Source organism: Strigops habroptila, chromosome 6, assembly GCF_004027225.2.
Source record: "Strigops habroptila isolate Jane chromosome 6, bStrHab1.2.pri, whole genome shotgun sequence".
NCBI classification, from domain to species: Eukaryota; Metazoa; Chordata; class Aves; order Psittaciformes; family Psittacidae; genus Strigops; species Strigops habroptila.
The window spans coordinates 71,948,791-71,972,139 of record NC_044282.2 but is presented as its reverse complement, the minus strand read 5'-3'; the positions used below and the strand labels follow the sequence as shown (position 1 = coordinate 71,972,139).

Sequence of the window (23,349 nt, the reverse complement as noted above, 5' to 3'; positions counted from 1 at the left end):
AAAGTGCTCCCATTACTGGGACTAATAATTGTCTCAATTCAACTAAGTTGTGCTCTAGACTGAAATGCAAAATTGAATTCTAAACCTCAGTAAATGAGTTACTCATGGTAGCAGAAGTTTTGACATTAAAACAGCTGATGTTACTGCTTTAGAATAACACAATCCTGGTGTGTCCTAGATACAGAAAATCTCAGCTTGTGAGAAAGATGATGGCTGCTCAGACCTTTTAAATGCAAATAAAACATGGCCCCCCAAAAAGGGAAGAGGTGCACCACAAATCTAGCAGATACCTCTGTAATCCATACCTGGCAACACAAAAAGTCTAGCAGAAAGGTAAGAGAACTTTTCCCTCACTTGTCTATTACCTCAGGAAAGTATTTTTCCATCTCAGCTTCCTTTAAATGATGTTTTTAGGATAGCTAATGAATGTATTCAATAATTCAAATTAGGTATACTAGTATGTCTAGAGTGAGAGCCACTCACAGTACAGCAATCTGCAGCACATCTGTGTCCAAATCACTTTATGGCTGCACATCAAGTGAAAAGAGAAATCCCACCAGGCACACTGAGATTTCCTTTTATCATTTGGACATGAAATTGAAAGAGAAGAACAAAAAAAAAAATATATGAAATTGTCATTTAAAAGAAGCAAATGTGCCTATACATAGAAAAGCTGCTCCAGAAATGTTCATTGCATATTCCTATGAAGCTGGTTTCAGTAGGCATCCCATGGGAGCACAAAAGATAAAGCACTTAAAAGACATAAATCAATGACTACTTAACTGACAAGATGGATCTACCCTCCCCAGTTCCTATTGGCAGAGGCTGAACTACAGATTTATTTATGTCTGGTGGAAGTTTAAAAGGCAGGCCAGAACGAACAATGGAAAACCTGAAATCCACAAATCCTAACTTTGCCTCATTTTTCTACACATGTGTATTTGTAAAACAACCCCTGGTAACACATATTTTGGGATAACGAAGCAGCTCTTCCCTGTGAGGGTGCTGAGGCGCTGGCACAGGGTGCCCAGAGAAGCTGTGGCTGCCCCATCCCTGGCAGTGTTCAAGGCCAGGTTGGACACAGGGGCTTGGAGCAACCTGCTCTAGTGGAAGGTGTCCCTGCCCGTGGCAGGGGGTTGGGACTGTTTGATTTTAAGGTCCTTTCCAACCCAAACCAGTCTGGGATTCTATGACAAGACAAGAAACCAAAATCCAGCCCACCCAAAACCCCCACTGTATTGAGGGTTTTAACTGAATTTATTGTCAGATATGGCAGGATTCACTCACCAAGAACTGATCATATCTTGTGACCAGCCTAGCATATATAACCAAATATTACATACAACTTGCTATCTTCTGATTTTGGACTTAGGCTTAAAAAGCAAACTTAACCACTTCTAGCCCCAACAGAACTCCCAAAACTTGCAAAACAGAAACTAAGACTGAGTTACCGGTACTTTAACTCTCTTTGACTTTCTCAAAAGTTTGTTGGATAGAAGCTTTTTTAATAGCTAAATACACAATTTCTTTGCATACAAATACTGTACAAGAATTGTTTATTTGTTATTAGACTACCACAAGTTGGATCAAAGTCCAACCTTTCAAAGAACTGCATTGTTTCAATTAGAAAAGGCTAACACCATCGTATTTCATTTCAGAAACTGAATTAAACATAGAAGGATTTTTTGAGCTTTTTTCTTTGTTTGGTGTTTTTTTTCCTTTTCAGAAGAAAAGAATGGAAATGTGAGTGGTAGCCATAACAAATACCACAGAGGAAAATCAGCACCAGAGAACAAAGCTACTTGTGTAGAGCTCAGTTATTCCAGTCAATTAAACAGCAGTGTCCAACAAGTAAGTTTGGTCTTGCACAAAGTTTAGTTTATGAAGCTTTGCTTCTAGCACCCATAGACTGTAATGAAAAGAAATTAGTAAACTATTAATGGGTTACCTTCCTGGAAGAAAGGCTTCGCTATAGTCCCCTTTTTGCCTTCCTGTTATTTAAAAGTACAATAATTCAGTGTACAGTTCCATCCAACACTTATCAATATATTACCTATAACAATTAAGCATATTTTAAAGAAAGTGTAAGAGTATGTGGTGATTTAACAAGTTTCTCTGAAAAGTTCTACTGCAGTCAACAGGCGGGCAGAACGTGCCCTCCTGTGTGAAAGCAACTTACCACCAAACACACACAGTCTACTTATTAAAGAGAATAAAACCATTCGATATACACATAAAGAGAAGATATACCTCTATTGTGGGATGAGTATTATGCTTATAAGCAGTGTACAGAGGAAACTGAATCTGAAAGATTTTTGCCACACACAGCAACAACTTTTCCTTCTCATCAGTGCTCCATAAGCTAAAAGCATCGGTGTTCTTTGCAGACTCCTCCTCTGTCAGGATACAAGTTCTTGCAGCATCTAATTTTTTCTCTATAGATTTTTGCCGATCTCCATTTTCTTCTTCATGAGACTCTCTTTCTACATTCAGGGGCTCATCAGCATGATTACTCTGATCTTGCCATGTCGAATCGAGATTAATAGTGCAATGTTTACAGAGCTGGTCCCGCAGAGCTTGAACTTGGGCAATCACTAAGTTAATAAGCGCACAGACTACTTGGTTAAAGATCTCCAAATGTTTATACTCCTTGAAACAGCACAGACATTGTCTGCAAGAGAACAGAAAAAAACAGAAATAAAGATTCCTGAAGCAGCTAAAAAGCAGAACAAGTAACCGGCCAAAAGAACTCTGCACATTAAAACACTTTTAACAACAAAATGTTTGACAGATCTGTAAAAGAAAAGCAATCCAACTGAAACAGGCTCTACCCAGCAGCAAGTGGGAGTCACAAAGCCTTTCTTAAACCCTGTGACCATCCCATTACTTCCAAATGCTTACCAAAACTATAAAGTTCCTGTTATCGTTTAGCAGCTGCCACTGGGAGTAAAATATACAAAATAAATCTTAGGAGCAAGGTCACTGTACTACTACAGCAGCAACGTTCCTCAGTATGTTTCTGAATCACTTCCTGTCTGGTTATCTCTAGCGATACTCACTGCAATAAACACCTCACGTGCTGGCTGGCCCTGTAAGAACTCATTCGGGTTATTTTTAAGTCAACAGGGCTGCAAAATTATTTTGTTTTGAGTATTTCAGCTCGCTTCCTTCATCTGCATTTGGATAGAAACCCCGTGTACATCGGTGCCCTTTACCCATGTGGGAAAAAGCAGTATGAAGTATCCTTGTGGCTTTCCTCACTTTGCAGGCTCGGAGATTATTCCCCTGAGTATCTACTGACACACTGTAAACTGAAAAGAACAATGGGGGAAACTATGCACCATCCCTTTATCAATATAATAATCACCCAGTTAGGGAACTCTGTAATATAGCTCTAGTTGTGGGCAAGGATAACTATATATGCCAAACTGATTCTGGGTGCATAAACCCCCTACAACCTACTGCCTGGGAATGTTTGCTTCTTCCATACAAACAAGCAACCACCTCATTAATGAGCAAAGGTGAGGATGTTCCCCTAAAAGGCTCTAATCCTGGAGAATGTAAAGAAGCAATCAATAAGGGTGCTTCCAATGAAGACTAACATTGAAGGCTACATGCTTGTAAGAGAATCTTTGAGATGTGCTCAGCTCTTTCTCACTCAAACTCTGCTTAATGATATAACTGCTATGTAAACTGGTCTACTTGCAGTAGGGACCTTTCTCCTGTGAGATGGAGAACAAGGGACTTCAGGTCATGATGAGAGTTCTCAGATATTAAAGTAATATAAAAATTACATCTATCATTTCTGAAAGAAACAGCAGATACAGAGCAAGAAGTCATCAGTAAGAAGTGATTAAAAAGTTCTTCTGCAAAGGACAGCATTTAATCTAGAAACTGGGCTTAATCAATTATAATTTGTAAGAAAACAAGACAGAGAGCTCAGAACTATGACAGGTAGAGGGTCATGCTGCCTCTCTCGATGGAATACAAACATACCCTTGAGCTACAGCTCTTAAAGCAGATATGGACTGAATACAGGTATCTCTTTTCAGTGGGTTAGACACAAAGATAACATTCAGTATTCTCTAATTCCAACACAGATAACAGTGAAGGAAGCATCTAAAACGTTTTGTTCCATCTATACAGGAACAAAAAAAACCTTTTAGCAGTGTGTAAGTGGATTGTGCCTTCACCCATTTGAAAGATATTCTTGTGATTTACTTGTAAATGTATTTTCATAGTAACAAACCGACAACAGGAACTGCAGGCAAAACCGAGTGTATCCTCAAGCATTTATCCCTGGGGAAAACTATGCACAATAGGTCCATCATTTATGTCTACAAATTACTACCCCACTTGGTTGTAACAAATTATTCTCAATAATAATGAAAACAGGCTGGTGAATACTCCTCATGGATCTGTATTTGAATGCCAACCAACAGTGGAGAATTCTCTATTGGGCAAAGGCACTTTGGTTTGTTCCAAGATAGAGGTTTGTGCAAAACCTTTAGGTCTTCATGTACCTGAATGTGTTCACAGGAAGAACTCCCTCAAAAATTGAAGATCTATGAAAAAATAAGTGTGCTACAAATCAAAAGGTATTCTTCAGGCTGAGTTGCCAGCAGGTCTTCTCAAGGAAAGCAGAGATCTGAACTACAGGTAACAAAAAGTAGTTCTTAAGGAGGGCTTCAAGCACAAAACAACAAGCACGACTCTCAACTGCAGAGAAGAATTTGGCAGAGTAGAAACAGGCCATGAAATCTAAATGTAAAGTAAAACTCCTCGTGGCCTCTTTGCTAGACTCTGCTTTCACTAGGTTAAGGGCTGTTTTCCTACTCTTCTACAGTAGGAAACCATACACATGGAAGGTAAAAAAAAAACCCAGAAGATAAAGAGTTAAATGTTATCCAGTCTTCAGTTTTTCTTCAGGTTGGATTTGTCATGCAATAGCTCTTGAACAGAACAAAACTAAACAGATGATGACCTGGAAAACGACCAGGTTGCAGTTGTTTTGAGACAAACTTGGGATCTAGCCCCTGTCAAGAAATGACACTATTCTGTTTTCTGTTGCTGCTCTCTATTTTGATGTAAAAATCCTTCTCTGTGTCTAACAGCATATTGCACAAGATAATGAATTTGCTCTGAGTGCTTTCTTTGGGCAGGATGAGGAAGAAGAGGATTCTGCTTTCACAGGTATCCAAAATGTGACATTCCTTTTTTCTTTTGGAGTCTCCTAAGTACCAGAATAATCTTTCCCAGTTTATTCTCTATGCTTTTCCCAACACTTCTGACGATCCAGTTTGGTCTTGTGACCACTGCTGAACAGTGAATTCCAGACATCCTTACTGCAGATCCTTTCTAAAAAGTAATATCCATACAATTCCTTGTGCTGGAAAAAAATACGTAGCTGTGAGGTAAGCAGAATAGCTCCTTTAAAACAAAACCAACAGCAACAACAGTAAATAGATTAGAAAGAATAATAAAGTTGATTTAAGAGAACCATGTGCAAAGGGTTTTCTTTATCAGTTTAGTAGCTATGGGCTGCAATCATTTATCATCCTGACTCAGAGTATCAGGACACTGAGAAAAATTGAACATGATGGTCCCGTTCAGAGTGATCTTCTCTAAAATTCTTCTTCCCTTACACTGTTTCCACAGAAGCTGCTCAGGGAATTTCACATTAAAGCAGCAACACATTTATCTTTGCAATGTGGCATATTTATTGCTACACAATTATTACAGCATCAGAATGCCAATCAGATTCAAAATACACCTTGCCCAAAATGCACTAACACGTTTATCTTTATAAGTAGTAAAATGCCCTTTACTCTCCAACTATCATTTAGCTACACACTAATAACCTGCCCATTCTACTTCATTCTACTGTATTTTTTAAGAGTGGAAAACTACTCTTGAGATGCAGCATCGTCAACAACCTCCACCCAAAATTACCTTTGTGTCCAGGAATTGATGTAAGCAAATATCTTGAGGGCATGTTCCTTTCTGAGCTGCAACCCATCAGCACCTTCAATGTCTGATACTGAAGAAAACAAAAACATGAATGTATTAGTAGCAAATAAAAAACCCATGCAATTGCTCTGCTTTTATTAGACATCTGCATTTTGAGATGACCATGAGTTATTTCAGACTAGTTACATTGATGGTTATTACTTTCACATATACACACGTCTATACTGACATTTAACCATAACTAATTGACAATGGGATAAATGCTTACCACATTTATTACAGCCAGGAACCAGAACACTCATGTACTGAATTCAAAACCCAACTATTTCAATGAGGTGTTATCAAATGTCCCACTTCCATCTAAAAAAATGCTTATACACTGTAAAAACCCAACTCTCAGTAGCAGTCACATCTCCACCAATCCATCAACCAATTACATATTAGGGCACTGGATTTTGTCTACTGGCCACATTCCTCTTCCCAACCATCAGTGCACAATTCTCATTTCCTCCCTGTTCTAAATTTCCATACACTTCTCCAATTATCTAATTGCTACTCAAATGCAGAATCTCAGCATTCCTTTCAACTGTTTGATTTATAACAAAAATAAGTAATCATTTCCACATTTCACATGCAATTTCAAGTATTACATGCTCACAAATTTACTTCCCAAGCAAGCTCTGTGGGAAAGGTTCTCCAACAGAAGCAAGCTCTTCAGAATCCCAACTTCAACCTTTTTTCCCAGCCCCAGCCTCATGAGGTCCTATGTGATCACAGAATCACAGAATGGTTTGGGTTGGAAAGGACCTTAAGTTCATCCAGTTCCAACCCCCTGCCATGGGCAGGGACACCTCACACTAGACCATGTCACCCAAGGCTCTGTCCAACCTGGCCTTGAACACTGCCAGGGATGGGGCAGCCACAGCTTCTCTGGGCACCCTGTGCCAGTGCCTCAGCACCCTCACAGTAAAGAACTTCTTCCTTACATCTAACCTGAACTTCCCCTGTTTCAGTTTGAACCCATCACTCCTTGTCCTATCACTGCAGTCCCTGATGAACAGTCCCTCTCCAGCATCTATCAATTCAGGTTTCCAAAAACTAAAACTAATGAGAAATTCTGCTGGCACAGCTCAGAAAGTGAAGCTCAGAGGAATATCACTTCAGAGAATAATCCCACAAAACAAATACTTACGATTTCTTTGAAATAAGGACATTACATATGCACATACATACATATTTTTATATCTATGCACACATACAAACACAAAAATACACAAAAAGCAGTCTCTCAGTAGGATACCATTAAACTTTAAACATCACTTTGCTGTCTCACTCCTGGAAGGCTCTGAAGATCCCTACACAACACTGGCACAGTCCAGAAGTGACAAGCAGACTACAAGATGGGTATCACTTGATAATACTTTTTATCTTAAAACCCCATGAATTACCATGGCACTTGACTCTCTTAAGGCCAAAGCACAGCCCTGAAGAAACCAACAACTGTCAAACAATTCAGGTCAAGCTCACCACAAAAAGATCCTCAACTAGAGAGAGCATCTAAAAAAAGAGACTTGCCCAGCATAAAAGGTTCATAAAATCTTCATTTTGAGCATTTTGTGAGCATTGTTTCAAACTTGACACAACAACCACTGACAGTAATTCAGTAGCAAACCTAATTCTAACTTGTAGAATTGGGTTTCTTTATATAATTCTTTATAATATACTTTATAAAACTTCTTTCATTCCCACATCACCCTACTTAAAACACACACACTGACAAGTAGGACAGTAACTCTTAACTTCCAGAGCAGCCTTTGCACTGCAATAGTTTGAAATGATCCCAAATTTCCCTCTATACGAAGATAAGAAAACCTGAAGAACTGAAAGTAAAGTGGTCCCTTAAAAGCTGCAATTCCACGTAAGGTGCACAGAATGTAGAAGTTATGGAAATACTGAAGTTAATGCCTCAGGAGGTATATGCACTAGTTGGAGAAACCTGTTATGTTCCTGTTTATACATTCTACATCTCACATGTCGTCCAACTTCAACTGGTCTCATTTACTAATCATTCTAATTGATGCAGTGGCTACATACACCATTTCCCTTGTTTTCTGTAAGTAGAAATAATATTGTTGTTGTTCCTGTTGTTCAGGGAGCTCAAAACAGGAGCAACCACACTGAGGTTGCAGTTTTCCACTGAGCTGATCTAAGTCTGTGCCACTATAAGACGGGTAGTGACACATCTGGCAGTGATTCTCCTATTGAACCTCAGTTAGAGCTCTCTCTTTTGCTCCTTAGCAGAAAGGATATTTTTCAGCTCAGCTAATTTATGTCCTCACAACCAGAATTTAAATCTTAGGCTTTTGACTTCTTGTCTTATTCAGAATACCAACTTTGTGGATACTCTTGATTTACAGCACTTCTCTTTAGGGACACAGCAGCTTGAAGTACAGCAACAATTGGTTATGAAGCCTATTATTTAATTAAGTACAGAGAGAAAAGTGATAGAAACGAACACACTCATCAGCATTCCTGCACATCTGTTGATTTCAGTCAGTTCTGTAAGGACTCCCCTGCTGCATGTGATTTCACTTCCAATTGATACTGATGATGTCTCTCTCTTTTCAAAGTAGTTTTCTTCTACCTTGAATGGGACAGTAGTTAAAACAGATCCATTCACACATAAATAAAGCAGGTGCTTTTATTCTTCCTCATACTCGAGCACCCTGAATGCCTTAGATCCTTGTTAACCTGTTACTTCCCCAATCTCTCACCCTTGCAGTGTTTCTAACCTGGCAGCAACCATCATACCAAACTTTTGTAAAGGCTTTTCCTGTGACAAGCCTCCTTCTTGCAAATTGATTCGGTGGATCCAACTTCCCCTAGTTTCATACCTAAGGCAGTGATTCCCACAGGATGTGCTAAGGCACACTTAGGTGCTCTGAGAGCATCTGAAGCACATCCAAATGCAGCCTGTGTGCTCTAGTCAATGAGAATTGACACCAAGTGCTCCAGAGCTTTACAGCCAGACATTCCATGAGCTCTCTCTCGGCAGTGGCACTCCAACACCAGGCTCAGCTCCTTCGCGCCGTCTCCAGCAGTTGCTTCTTTCTCCAGGCACGCACAACTAGGGATGTCTTCCCTAACTCACACCTGAGCTCTATGGGCTCAACCCTCTTCTCCTTCCTTAAATCCACTCCAGCAAATTTGCTTTCTCCATTAAAGCCCCTTAGACCTTCTTACTCTCCAATCCTTCTTTTTCCCTAACTTTCCACACACACAAACACCTTCATCCTGCACTAGATCCAATTTTAAAACCAACATAACCCACTTCAAGCCCACACTACTAACAGCATCTGTAGCCATGTACTTCAAAAACCATTACTGCTCCTGCAGGAACCCCAAGAGTCAGACCAGGAACTGAGCAAACCCAACTTACCAATCTAACCAAAAAACACCCCCATTTTTGTTTGCTTTGTAAGCCACTGAATACTCAGGGTAGGAGCTGTGTGAGGCTGAGAGAAGTGAACACCTTTGTAGTGACTACAGACGTAAAACTGCCCCGTCCCATCTGGAGTAATTTCACCCTAATGCTGCTCCATCTATAGGCAAAGAAAGCAAAAATACAGTTACTATCAGACTATGGAAAAAAAAGGAATGTTGAAGACCTTAAGCAGATACATCCAAGACAGAGCTAAGCAGCAGAAAGACAGACAGAATGTATATAAATTCCAGCTAAATATATTCTACAAATACACAAAATAGGAAATGGGGTCTTTCTGCACACTTGCAATGTCTCATTTCACTGAATCTTTACAAGAAGATGGTTTAGAGATCTTTTTGGTCACAAAACACCATATAGAAAGAGCTGAGCTGCTTAAAACCCCAAAGCAATAATTCTTAATTGTTTGATTTTTAACATCTTCTAGTGTGGAAGTTTTCAGGTGTTCTTTAAAAAAAAGACAGACTTAAAATGCAAATGTTTATTCAAGTAGCTGACAAGAAGCCAAAACACATGATGGTCCAAGTGAAGATTTAAACATTTCAGGATAAAAAGAGTAGTTCCCTGCTCGTTCCCTACTCTCCCATTTTACTTGGCTTGCTTTAAATGAAAACTTGGGCAATTTACCTCATCTTCCACAAAAGGCTGATTTACTAAAAGCTTATTATAGTACTAGAAACAACACGATCTCCCAAGCTAAGAAAAACCCCCAACTATTAACAAAAAACTACTGACCCAAGAAAAACACACAAAATCTAAATCAATCAACTGCAAAGAAGGGGCAATATCATTTCAACTGTGAACAAACGAAGCTCAGGTCATAAGTGCATTTTTAGCAAGAACTTCAGAGCTAGAGGAACAGACTGTAATTAGACCTCAAGGACAACTATCATGCTAGACTTGTGGGGAATATCTTATATCCAAAGGTCACTTATCACACTAAGTACAAAATCAAATGACAAGTAAAAAAGAATCATTTTCCAAGCATATTTTCCCTCCTTTCAGAAACCAAATATAGTTAAAAAGCCAACGATAGAAAACTTTAAATAGATTTAACTAATTTCTACATATTCCAAAGTGTAACAAGGTACAGTTGCATACAGAGTATGCTTCCTTTCCCCCCTGCTCTCCCCCAAAACCTCATCTGGTATCAGCTTCTCATGCGAAAGATTAGATCGCTTCAAAAGACATTCTTGTCGGAAATTGTTCCCTGACACAGACTAATACAGGAGACAGAGCTATGCACTGAAAAACAGTATTAGGGACAAGAATACTAATCTTGAAAGAAATATATACACAATCTTCTGTTCACACAGAGAACCAGCACATTAATATTTTCTATGCATCGAGATGTTTTGTGTTATTTGTAGGGAGTTTCTTTTTGCTTATGATCAATAAGGAATATGATAGCCACGGAGTTTAGCATCTCCCATCCCCTTCTACTTCCATTTATTAGAATTACTGTTTTATTATAAAGAATTCATGACTGCCTTCAATCATGACAGATTGATTCACCAGAGCAATTCCAAGCCTTTACAAAGCCATCTTTGACAAGGATCTAAAAGGACAGTGTCAACTTGAAGTTCAATGGTGACAGTTTAACTGTCCAAGCTTCCCCATAACTTTTCAGTGCAGAAAAAACAGTCTTCTCTCCATTCTTCAGTCTCCATAAAACAAAAGCACCCCAGAATACTGACTAGATACACATAACCAAAGAATGCTGAAGCACTATGGTAGAATGTACTGTCAAATAAAAAAGCAAGTTAATTCTTCAGTATTATTCACATTGTTCTAATGCTAGGTTAAATCAGGTCTCTAACCCAAAATACTGTAGTAATAAAAATCTATAATCCTATTGTAAGGTGCTTTAGGGGTGCCTTCATGTTATCTTTATGACACCAAGTTGCCAATGCCCCCCTCCTCATACCACTACAGCACAGCACTATGGATAACTATACCTGCTTCCAGCCCACAACACACCTGAATTCATTCGAAGTCTAAACCAAACTCTAAATGTCTTATATATATAAATATTCCAACTTGGTAAATTTATTGCTTTCCTGCAAGCTTTTGATGACAACAGAGATTACAAAGCAAATGTTAGAGAGAAAACATAAAAACTTCAAGAGAGAAATTAGCGACCCTCTTAAAAGTCTCATTTCCTTAGAAAAACAAACTGCGATCATGCTACCAGCCTCTGTCGGACACTTGAACTTTTGAGTATCAAAGCAATTTCAATCTTTGTCAAAGATTTGAATGTCTAAATAATACTGTGTTCTTATGAATGGCAATACAGAAGCTACTCAAAAGAGTGAGGAAAAGGCAGTTACAACTGGTCCCCCACCAACCCCCAAATCAGTCACCTGCTGGTTCCTCAGCACCTGCACAATTCCTCATAGCCTCCACCAGATCAGAAGGGCCTGAAGGGTTTTAATTCCATATTCCAGTGCATAGCATAGTTACACAACTAGGAGCAGCACAAGTTTTGGTACGGTCATCAGCTACACAGCACTTTGAAGGTACAACTTCATCCGAATAGGGCAAATCAGCTGATCTTAGGTAAGTGCTACCTCCAGCTACCTCCCTATTCCCCTGCAAACACCACCAAGCTCTCTATTCGAATCTCTACATTTCCCTTTCCATCCTAGCTCTCTCATTTTCTCCAGCAAACACCTATTTGCCATGCTATGCTAATGCAGTCTGGAGCAGAACAGCAGAAGCTGACTCTGAAAAGCTGCATGAAATTTAACTGTCATCTTCCAAAAGTGAAGCCATCCTCAAGTTTTCAGCATTAGGTCATTGCTTTGGGTTAAAATGCCACCTTTAGACTGGCCATAGACATCTACCTAAGCCAACAACTGTCCTTATTCTTAATAATGTTAAGATCTTATGACTTTCACCTTCCCAAATAGAACACGCCACAGCAACTGCTTCCAAGGAGAACAGTTCACATAAATTATTTTAAACGCAGTCAAATCTGTTAACAACTGAAAATTTATGCAGAACAGTGGAGTTGGTTCTACCCAGAACTATCCAGATGAGTTATAACCTAAATAAACTCTTAGATATACCATCTCAAACACAAAACACAACTGTGCTGCTTCATTAGCCAGCTCGGGTCCAGAAGCAGCACTGCATCTTTCAGACAAAGCAAAGCAAAGTTACTATGCTGTGTAAACTCAACACTGCTCACACACAGTTGGCCACAGTTCAAAGCCCACAGACACTCCATATCCATGCAGCACTACTCAGCAGCAGCAATTTGGTCTGGATGGGATGGGAATGTGAAATATACAATTCAGGTTGGGTTATGCCAGTGGTGGGAGAACAAGCAGTATCACACCCAGCACGGAGTGGCACAGATACAAAGTGGTGTAAAACTACTCATCAAATGTTTCAGGAGCAGAATGAGCTTGCATCAGTTAAACACCGTGTAACATGGATACAGCTTTTTTGATCAAACACTAGTAGGAAATGGTGCAACATCAGCTTGTGGATATTGCTTTAGCTTTGCTGGCCCAAGAAGTCCCAGCGTTGTCCTTTTCAACCCCTCAGCTTCTGAAAGGGCTCGCTGCCCCCAGCACCACACAGCAGGAACGCAGAGAGCCTGCTTAAGACCAGCACAGCATCCAGGCTCTTGAACTTCCATGGAAGCCTGAGTGAGGGGAGCAGCCACCTGTAGGTATAGCATGGGTGAGCCCGGCTCTGGTGGGGTTTATCAGCTCTAGGTCAGTGGTAGCTAATGTCAGACGGAAGGTGTCTGTGACAAGATCTGTGGTATCTTTGTGCTGTACCTCCTAATGCTTCTTTTATCTTGGGGTTTTCAGCAGCAAAGATCCTGCAGTACTCCCGCACCAGGGAAAGACAACTTATATATTACTAAGGAAAAAGCCTATAAAGCAATTTCAAAGCATGTGTGCCACTCACTGGAGTTAAAAACCCCAAAAAAGTCATAGTCTTATTTCAAAGTCCTATTTTAACTCAGTATTGTAAATTGTCTTTGACTCCAAGATAAGACACTACAATTCTGGGAAGACTGCGTTTTCATCTTTATATTAAACTTGTTATAGTTCCTCTTTCAATAAAAAGAAAATAAATCAGCTCAATTTAAGTAGTATTTCCATACAGTGAAATCTGCTTGACAGCTCCAAAACTTGTACTACATGTGGAGAGTCAGGCTGCCCATCACAATATTTTGACAACGGCCACCACAAGTTTCTCAAGGAATCGATTCAGGATTGGACAAGCACTGCATAAAACCTAAATTTCCAAGCATATCACTAACTACTCCAAGGTACATTTCAAGCTGGGGCTGAGACTGTCAACTACTGCTCTGATAGAGGATTGCTTACCTTCTGTTTAAAATAGAACCATAGAATCACAGAATGGTTTGGGTTGGAAAGGACCGTAAGACCATCCAGATCCAACCCCCTGCCATGGGCAGGGACACCTCACACTAGACCATGTCACCCAAGGCTCTGTCCAACCTGGCCTTGAACACTGCCAGGGATGGAGCATTCACCACTTCTCTGGGCAACCTGTGCCAGCGCCTCACCCCCCTCACAGTAAAGAGCTTCTTCTTTATATCTAATCTAAACTTCCCCTGGTTCAGTTTGAACCCATCACCCCTTGTCCTATCACTACAGTCCCTGATGAAGAGTCCCTCCCCAGCATCCTTGTAGCCCCCTTCAGACACTGGAAGCTGCTCTGAGGTCTCCACGCAGCTTCTCTTCTCCAGGCTGAACAGCCCCAACTCTCTCAGCCTGTCTTGCACTCTTTCCTTTTAATAACATATTAACTTCTAAACCAACAACATCACTACCTGAACGACTCTGGATTTGAATTCTTTTTCTTTCAATACTCCAGCTCTGAACTTTTAGAACACTACTTTAAGGTGAGAACATAAACCTCAAAGTTTATCAAACTCTTTTAAAGGTAGAACAAAGATTTAATTGCATGAACGAGGTTCCAACAGCTAAAAAGAGGCTTCCTCTTAGTCTTAATTAAAAGTAGCAAGGAATGCAAAAATTAAACTAGGTACTCCAGGAAGCATTCTATTTTCAAGAGAGAACCTTGCAAATGAGTTCAGCTGTACCACTTGGCACACTGTGAATCAGCTACAGAAAACAACAGCAGCTCCCCACCACCACCATAAAGAGAAGGCCCATGACTGAGTCACCACAACTAGTAAGAAGCAACAGATTACCAGTAGATTTACAACAAAAGCACCAAATGACTGTGCTCCAGGTTTTAAGGACAAAATCTGTGAGAGGCAAATATGATTAATTTATTTCTTGCAAAGTATATCTGAGCCTGCTTAAGCAAGGAAGTAAGACAGATACCAATGGGCAATGGGTCATTATACTAAATGGAGCTTCAGGCAGCTCTAAGAGGAGCTTGCTGAGCATCTGAACTCCAAGGTATTACTTGTTTCCATCAACACAGACACAAGCGATCCTCATTGCAAAGGGAGAATAAACCAGTGAGAATATTAAGGATAAGCAAGCAGGAAAGCTGCATTCTCCCTCACCTTTCAAACATAGGCTCCAATTCTGCACTCGACTTTTGCTAGATTATCTGTATTTACTAATCCACTGAAAGTGTTGTAATTTATTGGCTAAAACATAATTGTAGATTGATTTCTTTTTTTCCTGAAAGCTTGGAGACTAAAAGAAATAAGAGCTGGCTGAAAGCAAAGCCTATGGTCTAGATATACAAGCATCTCCAAGATGCAGTGAAGTTTCATAACAAGCATTCCTCCCCCCATCAGAAAACACATTCAGAGATGTCATTTTTGTTTCCTTAGTCCCATATCAGCAAGGACACGTGGGTCAGGAGCTGTAACTGTGGCTAAACACAATGTACAAAGCCAATGCACTTTGGAAAGGTTCAGACTAGCACTGTTAAACCTCAGAGAGTTCCAAGATTGTGATGAAAATTGATCTCAAATCTGATCAACTTGATCAGACTGTATCACTTTAAATATTACATCAGCAGATCAAATATTGAGACTTGAAATACTTTGTGGTAAAAGTTTAATTTCAGAGATTAAGAAGAAAAAGTAGGTCAGAAAAGAAAGAAAACACAACTACTTCAACCATAAGTAAACTACCAATAGCGTATTCTTAACTGTGAAAGAAGTCAGAGACTGGCCAATGCAGCAAAGAATTTACTGCAGTGACCATCCTTAAACCAAGCAAAAGAGCTTACTTTCAATGGGCTCCTGAACTCACACTCCCCAGTGCTATCCTATACTAGTCCCAAGAAGGAAAATTCAAGTGTTCAGACTCTTGTATCAACTGATGATGTTAGCAGAGAATGTAATTCCACCACACACCTCCTGTCAAAACACCAGGTGACTGAAAAGGGTGGAATAAGCTGTGCTATACGTAAGTCTTTCACAGACAGACCAATTCCCAAATTCCCCAGTAGATTGTGGTATTCCGGCACTTCTACAGCTTCTCTGGAGTTGTCCTCCCTTGCAAAGATGCCACTTTCCAGCACTGTCCACAGCTTCTCCAAGCAGAAAGAGTACCAAAGTGAAAGCAGTGTTGGTTTTGTTGATTCCCAGAGAGTTTAGAATGAAAACTGATCAAGAGCTTTGCAAGAAGCAGACCACGAGCACAAAGGGATTCTGAAAAACACCGGGGTTTCAGTTCACATACACTTAACCCAGAGTTTCACTAGTGATAAAAACAAAGGGGGTTGTATTGTGACTTAAAGGAAGAATTTAATAGTTACGTGTCAGTGATTAATCATCAGGCAACCGACCCCTTCTTGAAAAAGAAATTAAGCTCTCATTAAAAGTTATCAAATCCCCCCAAAATGAGTTGAGAAGTGCAACAGAGATAAAGAGAGTGTTGCACAGCATAAGGCACACACATTAATACCACACCATTTGTACACTTCTTATACCTATCATTTCCTACAGCAGAACATGTAGGAGGCTAATGGAAAACTACCTTCTCCAGAAAAATCCACCTGCAGTTTAAAAATGGGACTTCTACTCCTGTTAAGTGGAGAGAAATACTTCCTGTTTTGAGAGCACTGGTTTTATACAAGTCAGAAATTAAAACTGATGCACTTCTATAGCTGGAAGAAAAAAAACCCACCAGACAATTTTTCCAAGGCTTGCAGGAAGCTCCAGTTATTCTCATGAACCTGCCAAAAGGAGCTACAAGAAATATCCCTGCCTGCTCAATAGCACAGCAGTATGGAAGTAGCACATTCACAGCTATTAAGGGATCTATACAGTGCTAAAGAGCAGTATACAGGAAGCCTTTTGGCTAAGATAATTAACGACCACAGTGCCTTGCCTTCCTTTAGTCTTCATCCTGAACTTTCCCTGTTTCCATATACAATTACACAGATTAAAAGTTCTCAAGTAGAAGTCAATGCATCAAATGGCACAATAAATCTGAGGCTTCTTCAATCTGGTGTGAAAAGAGGCAACAAAAAGCGTTGCCACTCGCTTCCCAGATGGGAATCAATGATCTGCTGAGGGGTGCTCATCTAGAAACTGTGCCTCAACTGTTGTGTGGTTTTGAAGTCTTATTTACAGACCTTCTGCAAATGCACTAAATAAAGGTCAACACCCAAAGGCACCTCTTCCACAAGGGCTTTTCTGGCAAGTTTCAACTTCTTCAACCAGTTGTTCCAGCACTAAACCTCCCTGAGGAGTTCTATGCATCTGCATATAGCTATAAGGCACTTGCACCAGATTTCCTCAAGTCCACCTTTCACTATACATGCCAGATCTGGAAAACTCCAAAAGTAAAACTTTGGAAAACTACAAATAAGCTGAGTATTTTACCAAGTATTGAGAAACCCACAGAGATCCTCACAGTTGCATGTCCATGGTTAACATTCAGATTGCAAATCGATTCCCGTACAAGAAGTTAAGAATGGCTTCTCACCTTTTCACATATTAGATTCTACAAACTGCTGATTAGCTACACAAAATGAAACAGAGGAATTACCCCAATATGTGCTTAAACAACAGAAATTAAACGGCCACAACTATGTTTAATTGCAGCATTGAGTAATCATCACAACCATTTGCTTCTGAAGATGGCAAGATTATTTTTCATGTTGGCCCAGCATCCTGACAACTACAAATGCACAGCTTAGCTTGCAAAAATCCTGCTTTATTGGCTACCTGAGCTGGTAAAACTAACAGATGAGCTACATTTAAAGAAGGAATTTAGAAAAGCAAAAGTACATCTATACACCCATTCTGTACAGAGAATCTTTCTCTCCCTCCCTAAGAAGCGCTCTTCTGTACAGTGGGAGACTTAACAAGACTTGCTGGAAGCACCAGGACACCACTGTAGCACTGCCATCCTCCACAGGCAGCTTCTGACTGTGCTTCTGATGTTTCTCATCTTTTCTGAATCAGACCTGAACAGTCACAAAGAGAACACTGGAAAGGAAAAGAAAAAAAATCTATTATGGAAGCCTGTTAAAGGAAACAGTAATATGAAGACGCAAGATTATACATACATCAGCACCCAAGAATTAAGCAGGGTGAAGGAGAGAGGGAAAAGCAGAAAGAGCATATGGGTAAGCAGAACAGAAACTGAGAAATGGAAAAGATTATGAGCACAGAAAAAGAACAACTTTGAAAGCTAACAGAAGAGTTGCAAGAAAGATGAGATACAGGACAGAGGATGATTGTCAGGTATTTAGATGAAACTAAATACTCAAAGAAGAAATACAAGAAGTTAAAGGAACCAAGAAGTAAACACTGCTTTCTCCTTCCAATCTCTAAAACACCAAATTGCAGACTGCTCATCACTTGTCCACAGAACAGGATTCCAGAAAGCAAGATCTCTTTTCTGACTCAGTGTTACTAGAACACAGGAAGGCAGACACAAATTGCAGTGACACAGAGAAATCAAAGTAGCAAGGAATTAAAAGCCACGAAGTGAAAAGTCAGTATTAACAATGAGGAAAGAGATTTTCCTGTTTAACGTGGAAGAAAAATAAGTGAAAGGGAATTCTACAAATCACAAGAAAGGGTGATTCTCATAATCCCCTGAAGCTACACAAGTCCCTCCCTGGAAGATAGAAGTGTTGGTTCTCCAGAAGCCAAAGCATTGCCTCCCAGGCAGGCAGAGAGGAACAGGCCCAGCGTCTGCTCTCCAAGGTACTGCCCCTCCAACCGCAGCTCGTGATTCCCAGCCCGAGCAGCCTTTTACTGCCAATCCCCCTTTAGGCTCCACATCACTTGAGCATCTAAGGACAGTTGTAACAGTGAGTCTCCCCTAAGAACTGACACTGATAACATCCAGGATAGGCTAAACCACATCAGCTTGGACATGTCTCAGGAATTGCTCAGGACTTCTCTACCTTGAAAATGACCCTTACAGAAGAAAGGCCATACAGTGACAAAAGGTATGGAAAGAACGTATCTAACAGGAAGGTTTTTTACACAGGAGACAAGATGACTTTAAGTTCTACACTAGTCAAATATCTTTTAAAGAAAAACTAAGCAAAGCAAGGAATGCTTTTCTTTCTTTCTCAATTTTCCTTGAAGTTATTCACATAACTAAGCAGGAATATAACCGGAGAGCCTGTGCAGGCCCGCTACAAGGAAGGCTGAAAGCATGTGCAGCATAAAAACTGAGAAGCTTTACTATAAATAATTTCCTTAATATTACATAGAAGCACAGAATGGTTCAGGCTGGAAAGGACCTTAAGATCATCTAGTTCCAACCCCCCCGCAATGGGCAGGGACGCCTTGGTAGGAAATGTAAGGATGTTTGTTTCACATCTTTCTTAGGCCTTAAAGATAATGTAACAAGTACTTAACCAACAGAAGATTTCCCTACGCACAAACAGAAAGATCTCAGAAAATACATGTCAACGGTCCATAACTCACAGCAAAACTCAGCAGAATGGGGTTTATGTAACTTCATCTTCAGCATCAGTGATCAAGAGGCTTGAGCAATAAGAAAGAACCAGTCTCAAGCAGCCTGAACAGGAAAAGTTTCAGGACAAAATCATTTTTGATCACATCAAGTAACATGAACCAAAACCGTTGCACAGAACAAAAGCTGAAATCTCTCTCTGAAAAGCCTTTTAGCTATCAAAGTCACAGAGTTTTCCCTTCGTTGCTTTGCAATTACCAACAAGTTAAAGCAACTTCATCTTAGTGTCACCTTCCCTTTTGCTTTACAAAGTTCGCAACTGGAAAGGATACAAGTTCCATATTTTTTCCTCTGGTTACTGGGATTCATTTGGAGTAGCCCTTCACCACAGTCCATGATCATTGCAATTTGGCATTACTGCTATAAAGGAAAAGTCATTTTCATTTTCCTTTAAGTCTGGCTGCTCATCCCCTTTTAAAAGGGGTTAAATACAAAAGTCAACATGAAACAATCACTGAACTAAGTTTTATAAGTAACTGAACTTCTTCGACAGGAGACAGTGAAGATTTAGGTTAACATAATAAAGCTGGGCAAAGTCTCTGCAGAGATTCTGAACATGGAAATATGATGCAAGTGAAAACATGAATCTTAAAAAAAAAAAAGAGAAAAAAGAAAAAGCCACGAAACAGAGACAACATTTTAATGGTTTTGTAAAAGAGGAATCATCAGTCAAATGAAACCCTAGATCTGCACAAAACACTAGGGATAGTCAAATAATCAATACTGAAGCTTACAGGCAACCACTGAACAAGTGACAGCAGCTGTTGGAGACCAAGTGATATTAATTATGCAGTATTTGTAATAATCTTACTATAACATAGACTCAATGTCTAAAATTATACATGAATATTCACAGCATTAAATATTCATCCTCTCCAAACCCCAAAGAGCAAACCAAATGCTGCAAGGTTTAGGAATACTTTGATTTCTAACCCACCTCAAGGTAGTAAGCACAGCCTCACTCGACCTCTGCATCTACTCTTCATACTTCCTTAAATGCCAGAACTACATGACCAGAAGTCAAGCCAAGCATCTTCAGCATCCAAATTCAGGGCTATCCTGAAGCTAGTGTTTTATGGACCTGATCATAGTGGGAATGGTTCTGCAGGCCAGCTGACAGTGGTAACTGACAGAAAACAACAAGTATCAGCCTACATCCATCTCCTGTGGTTGACTAAACTGTGTCAGGTTTGGTTTGGGTTTTATTGTATATTTTACTAAAGGTTTAACAGAAAACAAGAAAAATGACCTGCAAGCTTGTGTAATAGAATGATACCTGGGAGCCTCTATTCATCAATGTGAGCTGATTTTATAAAGTTTCAGGGCTGCTAGGAAAAAAAAAATGCACTAAAAAGGCGATCATTGAAGAAAGCAAAGCAGAATGCTGGGAAGAAAAACTTAGTTCTCAGAAACCAAGAGCCAGGAATAATCCAGGCCTACCAAAGTTACCTAAACCCACAATAGCCACTGTATAATGAAACCTCATTTTTCCATGTTGTAGGTTTTTTTTTTCCTCACTTTCATAAAAACCAAACTAAACACCAAGAACAAAACAAACCTAAACCAAAATAGTCTAAGGAGTTTTAAGTCAACATACATCAGCACCAGCTGCAATCCCAAAGGGAAGCCTCAGAGGTATCCAAGCCCAGTTGGGCTCTCTGGGACACGCCACAGCCAGGACTACAAACCCAGCTGACTCAGGCCCATCCTGAGGATGGAATTTCCATTTCAAGCTGAGAGGCAGCATCCCAAGCCTAAAACAATGACCCTGCACTCAAACACTTATCATGGAGCATCACATACTCTATACTTTCAAGCAAAGCCTGTATAAGTGTCCAGAGACAGCCTGGTTCTACAGGTAGCTCAAACTATTACCCTGGCTTCAGGTGTGACAGAGCAACCTGCAAAACTGTGGTGTAAAAGACATGAGGCAGCAACATCCCTGTTTGATGTTACATTCCTGGATATTCTGGCTTACTTCAGGGTTCAGACTATATGGGTGGCGGTGCAGTGCCTACCAAAACAGAACTATCCTGATCAGGGCCCCCGGACAGCACAGTAGTGTAAATACTACTAAAGAACAAATGAAACTCAATATAATCCCTCCTAGACTGACAAGAGCTGGCATCCAGAGAAACCAAGGAATGTGCAGTGTGTCGATAGCAGGGTTCATTCTGGGATACAGAATGCTGTAAATTAACATGAAAGCACATAATGTCCTCCACGCATTTCTTCCTGTAGAAACTGTGTACGTTGAAGTGAGCCCCTGTAATTCATGCCATGAGAATCTGTTCTTAAGCCTTCTGTGAATAAGTGCCCTTATCTTAAATAGTAAGCTATTGTGTCTTCTTTTCTCTATTTAAGGCTACTAAAAATGATTGTGTTGTGGAAGATCATTTCAGAAATCAGAGTTTTTACAGGCTTTATTCCTGTTAAAGCCCTGCCTAGGAAGATGTAAGTGATGCTAACACACTTCCAGCACTCGGTGAGAAATTAAGACTGTTCACTCTCAGTGGACAACAGATTGTCTTGAAATGCAAAAAACTGCTTTGTAGCCTGGGCATTTCATTGAGGAACTTGTATTTTACCGAGTTCCTGGATCAAATCATAACTTGAAACTACTACTGCTTCTCAGGAAATAACCTCAAGATCAGGGAGTTCACCGGGTTTCATACTTAGATCAAATGCTGAAAATAAAGATGCTGCAAGAGGAAAAAAGGAAAAAAACCCAAACAAACCAACAAAAACACCCCAACAAAACCAACATCGCTGCTTCTGTCCATAAAACACTGCCCACTTCTCATGCTTAAGCATAGCAATGAAGCTTTGTGTTAAATATATATATATATTTATATATGTGACCAAACCCAAAGTCCTTCAAGCTACAGGTCTCCACTCCCACAGATCTCAGATGGCCCTTAGGAGTGCCACAGAGGCAGATCCACTGACTACCTGTTACAAAATGAGGCCTAAGGACCTGGAGTCTTGTACTGAGCTTTAGCAAGACCTAACCCTGGGCCTATGCAAAGGTCAGTGCTAGACAAAAGCTCCAGCTCTGCACAGTTCTGAGGTGTGGATTAATACTGTACCAGTTTACAGTGGGGCTTATAGTTAAAATATGCCTGGCTGCTTGCAGAATTGTTAAATCCCATCCTTCTGTCCTCCATAAATGGGTATCTTCTGCAGAAGAAAACTGGAGCTTCCCATGTGTCCTTTTGAAAACAATCCATCAAGAGTTGTTAGTCAATTCACTTTCTACATGACCTGTGTTACAAGTGGTACCAAATAACTATGGTGTAAACATTAAGGTAAATGAAGACAAAGGGCAGTACGTGTTCCCTATAAAAATGTTTGGTTTAGGAAGAAATCTCTAACACAATTTAGATTATGTTTCCTGGACCTCTTTCAAAACCCTGGTTCAGTAGTCTCAGTGAAGAGGCGATCCCAAATGCTCGGCGGGCAGAAAAGGAAGCTGCTGGCAGTCTCTGGCTCACACATTCTGGGCATGACCTCATTCTTTACTACCACTTATCATCTTTGCTGCAGCGTTTTAAAAACCAAGGCTTGACATTATTTTTGTGTGCTACCTCTAATTACTGCTTCAGAAATGCAAGGAACACAACTTGAAGTTAGAAAAGGAAGTATACCTCCCTTGCAACTCGTTCTCATGCAGCGAGGAGGTAGGTGGCACACACAGTGCACCATCCTATATGCCTTCATTTCCAAACACACACACCAAGTAGTTATGTTTATTTATGTGCTTGTTTCTCTGAATGAAAGGCCAAATCTGATGGTAGCTGGTCAGGTAAGTATACAGCAATAGTAGTGCACCATCTCCCTAATACATTTGACTTCAAAAGCCAGATTTCCTGTTCATAAGTAGCAGGTTTATATCTTAAATTACACACAACCATTAAGTTACCCATACCCTAGTCATAGATTTAA

General features: G+C 40.1%; 1 protein-coding gene across 1 annotated transcript in view; it reads right to left on the bottom strand.

Moving 5' to 3' along the window:
* Window positions 1-19,856, bottom strand: part of USP34 (ubiquitin specific peptidase 34) — a 133,059-nt gene extending 113,203 nt beyond the window's left edge. Inside the window, 3 exon segments of the mRNA XM_030490276.1 lie at window positions 2,251-2,671; window positions 5,953-6,040; window positions 19,356-19,856. Coding sequence (XP_030346136.1) covers window positions 2,251-2,671; window positions 5,953-6,040; window positions 19,356-19,401 — 555 coding nt within the window. The 5' untranslated portion in view covers window positions 19,402-19,856.
* Window positions 19,857-23,349: the final 3,493 nt, after the last annotated feature.